The sequence below is a fragment of the Scyliorhinus torazame genome, chromosome 3 (assembly GCF_047496885.1).
Source record: "Scyliorhinus torazame isolate Kashiwa2021f chromosome 3, sScyTor2.1, whole genome shotgun sequence".
Taxonomy (NCBI): Eukaryota; Metazoa; Chordata; class Chondrichthyes; order Carcharhiniformes; family Scyliorhinidae; genus Scyliorhinus; species Scyliorhinus torazame.
The window spans coordinates 190,150,859-190,155,328 of NC_092709.1; the positions used below are offsets into that span (position 1 = coordinate 190,150,859).

Genomic DNA, 4,470 nt, shown 5'->3' on the forward strand with positions numbered 1-4,470 from the left:
TTGATACGACTGAAGGAAACCCAACATAATTCGGGGACAATGATCGAAAACTAGTATATGTTTATTTAAATGGAGGATTTGTTATCTTCGTTGAGACGTGGGTCTTCTAGGACAAGTGTTATTATTACAATGGTTGATATTTAATATGTAGCCAACACAAAGTCAAAATGTAATGTAACCAGCAGTTCTGTTTTGTCTTTTTTTTATTATTTCACAGTTTTGCTTTCGTCGTCTCTGGTATTTCCATCAAATATGACATTTAAAAAATAGCGAAAACGAATACATTCACAGTTTGTTTATAAATGCTGCATTTCCAACCACTCCACTTAAAAATGTGTCCGAGCTCCTTCACACAAGACGAACAGATGTTGATGAATATTAGAATAATGTCCACTCTGTGCAGGGAAACAATATGTAAGAATTTCACATTGACATTCTCCTGTAAGCCTGAAGCTGACAACACACAGTCGCTACCCTGTTTTCGGTTAATTTTATCCCTCAGCTCCTAAATTATATCGCCACAACTTCAAGAACAAAAAAAAACCACAAACGTATTCCAACCTTGGCTTTGCATTTTATTATCAACAATCAAGTTAACGGTACACTCTTGGAAAACTATATGCACACGTAGAAATATTTCCCTTATTTAAATATAAGCATCCATTATACCACATATAAATAATTTTGAACTCCTGAACATAATTTATGAGGATTATGCTCACCGTAATTTGGAACAGGACAGAGAAAACAAAAAAAAAACGACAACATGCATTTAACAAAAATATATACCATTATTATATGATCCACCTTTTACCTAAACAAAATAACTCAACCCGTGATGATCTGTTTAATTTTGTATTCTCTATAAACACACTCCATATGGATTACAAGGGGGAAAGTCTTAAGGTCACCTAAAGAAGACAATTTATACTGAGAATAACACTTTTACAAGTTTAATCACGGAACACTGCTGTAGAAAGACACACAAAAAGATGTTTTTTCTTCTTTTTTTTACATTTTTCTAATCCTAGTGTTGGAAGAGGGGGGGCGGGGGTTCAGAACATGCTGCTCTTTACTAAAGTGGTTTTGGTTCCATTGGGTCTCTGCAGAGAGGACAGCACACTGGCGAAAGGGCCTCCTATTGAGTCGGGCACCGCGCTCACCCCGCCCGGGCCCGTTGCCCATCCGGTCCCCGCTACCCCTGCAGCCGCCGCCGCCGCCGCCGCTGCAGCCGCCGCTGTCGCTGCCTTGGCAGAGTCACCGACCCCCAGGCCACCTCCTCCTCCTCCTCCCCCGACACCCCCTCCTCCTGCTCCCCCGTTGCCGGCCAGGCCGCCGCCGTTGCCCGGGGCGGGCACGCAGCCGCCTGGACCCGTGCTGTCAGGGTCGGCCGGTTTCGAGTCCTTGTTTTCATCCTCGGAGCGCAGGTCGGATTTCTTGGACGAGCCGCTGTTCTTGGCCGCTGCAGCCGCCGCCGCCGCCGCCCTCTCCTGCTTGCGGAACTTTGCCCGCCGGTTCTGGAACCAAACCTGGGGAAAGAGGGAGGGGAGAGATTGATGGGTGTGTCGTTCAAACAGACCTTCAACACTAATGCAGAGATAAGAGTCAAATTCCAACATTAAATCGTGACCACAAATGGGAAAATGCTCCCCAACCAAAAAAAACATAAACAGTGCGGTGAAAGGAACAAGAAAAGGGCGAAGGTGGAACTTGGCGAGGAAATGTTGTTGAATCTGCTGGTGCTGCGGGAAGAGAGGGCGAGCTGGTTGTGAACCAGGATCTGCTGCATTTCTGCTTCACAAATTGAGCAGCTCATTTTTGATTCACATGTGTCTACATACCTAGAGCTCTGTATTGATTGTATATATCCACGTGTGTGCGCCGATCTATCTGAAAATATCACTAATATATTGAATTGTACCTGAATCATCCACTATCGCAGTTATTGGCTTCACATTGAAGTATTTCTCTAATGTGATTTCCATCCTATGTTGCAGTAACTTACATGACCAGAATGCGAATAATACATGATATTATACACTGATAAACAGATATGTATCGATAACTGTCTTCTAACGAGGCTATTTCGCTACTTAATGCATACAAAGGGTGAAGGCTTTATCCGAATGCACAGTAAATGGTATCACTGCATGAGTCTAAACACGTTCCCAGGTTATGTCCATCTATTGTCTGATACTATCGAGATTGAGGTGACCAAAATGCTCGTGTTAATCGGAAATGTTGCTGTTCGAGATGAGTGTTCCAATAATACCTGCACTCTGGCCTCGGTGAGATCTATCTTCAGAGCCAGCTCCTCTCGTGTGTAAATGTCCGGGTAATGAGTCTCCGCGAACACTCGCTCCAGTTCCTTTAACTGGGCGCTGGTGAATGTGGTCCGTATCCGCCTCTGCTTCCTCTTTTCGTTCAAGCCGCCGTGATCCGTGAACAGTTTGTATGGGACTGCCAGGGGAAGCAGGGAACCAAGAAGAAAGATCAGCAATCAGTACAATATCCTTTTTTAAATGGCTTGCAAAACATCCTTAAAATAAAGGCGGAAAACTCAATGAATTCTTCCCTGGAAAAGTAGAATTGAGAAATGTACTTAAGCGCAAGATAGGTGCACAAAGAGGTAACTCACAATCCGGGCATAAATTCGCTGAATTGAAACCAGCTATTTAGAAAGTGGTTAAGCATGTGACAAGAGCTGAGATTAATTTAATATGTAATTAGTGGAACACAGAATACTGTGAAAAAAAAATGAAGAAATTAAAGAATATTTTCCCTCAAAATATAAGCAAATATGCAATTAGAAATAAAATAAGCTATATTAGCATTTTAATATTGTTGTATTTGTCTTAAAATATATTTATTTTCGTGTAAAATTGTTTCTAAATTGCCTTTTCTAAGTTTTGGGTCTTAAAGTTTACCTAACGTTTTAAAATGATCGTCATATTAAGTCCAAGCCACTCTACTTTAAAGACACTCTGGTAATGAGCTTTAGTCTTTGGTTATTTAATTACACCAGGACAGATTTTCTAAGCTTTACGTATCATCGCAAAGTAAATAAATTATGCCTATCATTTTGGCAGCTTAAGATAATTTTGTTGGCGGTTCGGGTGTGACTAGTATAGTGTAACCCTGTAACTGAATTATCCATTGCCTGCAATCGCTTCTAACGTGATAAATTCTTTCATTTGTGTAAGCAAATTTCGTTTGGTAAATACTAAACACATTTCAATTTTCAAATGCAATCAAGCTTCCTATATACATGTTTGTTGCGGGGAGAAGGGGTACTGTTTGGAAAGGATTGCGAGAGGTCCTTACCTGCCGCGTATGGACTGCTCTGATGATCCCTAAGAGTTCCAAGGCTGCAGGATCCTGGAGTTAGAGATGGACATCCCGAGCTGGCCCCGAATGTGGTCCTTATAGGATTATATTGGAATCCACTCGCCTGGCTGCAAGAACTGAAGTCAGCATAAGCTGAAGCAAGGCTTGACGTGTCCATACCAGCCATACACGACTCGTAGGCAGAAGAATTGAGGTAAGAATATTCCATTTTATACATTGAAAAGGCTCTGGATAGCTGGCCAAAAAAAGAATGAGAAAAGAGAAAGAGAGAGAAGGTGCCTTTGGTGGGTAGATGTGCACAGCACAGAGCCTGCTATACAACTGGGCTTCTTTCTAAGAGGAGAGCTTAGTTTTATCAAAATGCCTCCTATGAGCTGCCTTGCCTCAGGTCTCTAGAGCATATAGTCCTCATAATAAACTTGGCTGTTTCCACTTGGACAATAGCAAAGCGGTGGTCTTATTGCCTTCGCTTTTACATGACAATAACTCATCAGTCTATTGGGCTGGCACAGGGGGGACCGAGCTGGCCAACCTCCCTATCATTGATTCCTGCATCTCTAATTAGAATTTAATACCACACCATTACGCACAGAGTCCCCTCCATCATCCCTCTAACCATATCCCTGCCCTTAATTCAATCAGACTACTTTTAAATAATGAAAGTTGGGTGACGATTCTCCCTGATCCAATTTTCCTGCGCTTTTAAGCTTTTGAAGCGATCAGAGCGCGGGCACAAATTGAGATATTTTCTGTTTTTCGGGGAGGAAGCCTGGTGTCATGGTCCGCCTTTTTTGTAATGATGTTACACGCTCAATTTAACAACAAGTCTCTTCCCTGTTGTGCGTGAAATGTTATCACGGGTGGACATTGGCTGGACGCTGACACTGTGCACGGAGCGAGCACAGAAAGAGAAACAAACATATTGGGTGTTTTCTTAAACACACCTGGCTGGGAAATACACGGCAAAAGGCGATGAACAAATATTGTGCATTCAAGGGTAACCAGTTTGAAAATCTTTCTGTGATGCGCTTATTTTTTTTAAATAGAAATAATATATTCGCGTCGCTTTAATCTGTTGACATATTAAATAATAAACATAAAACACGAACATTGCCGATTTAT

At 42.0% G+C, this 4,470-nt stretch overlaps 1 protein-coding gene across 1 annotated transcript; it reads right to left on the minus strand.

Annotated features, from left to right (window-relative positions):
* Positions 1-215: 215 nt before the first annotated feature.
* phox2bb (paired like homeobox 2Bb) lies at positions 216-3,992 on the minus strand. The gene is made up of 3 exons (XM_072496660.1): positions 3,325-3,992; positions 2,273-2,460; positions 216-1,529 (listed from the first exon to the last, which is right to left on the minus strand). The coding sequence occupies exons 1-3, from the start codon at positions 3,563-3,565 to the stop codon at positions 1,056-1,058; spliced, it is 903 nt and encodes a 300-aa protein (XP_072352761.1). The 5' UTR covers positions 3,566-3,992; the 3' UTR covers positions 216-1,055.
* Positions 3,993-4,470: the final 478 nt, after the last annotated feature.

Bases quoted from the DNA above. Each gene is read 5' to 3' on its own strand.
- phox2bb (XM_072496660.1), bottom strand. From the start codon at position 3,565: ATGTATAAAATGGAATATTCTTACCTCAATTCTTCTGCCTACGAGTCG. The intron at 2,461-3,324 runs GTAAGGACCTCT...TTCCCCTGGCAG, and splicing joins GAGCAGTCCATACGCGGCAG to TCCCATACAAACTGTTCACG. The intron at 1,530-2,272 runs GTATTATTGGAA...CTCTTTCCCCAG, and splicing joins TCACCGAGGCCAGAGTGCAG to GTTTGGTTCCAGAACCGGCG.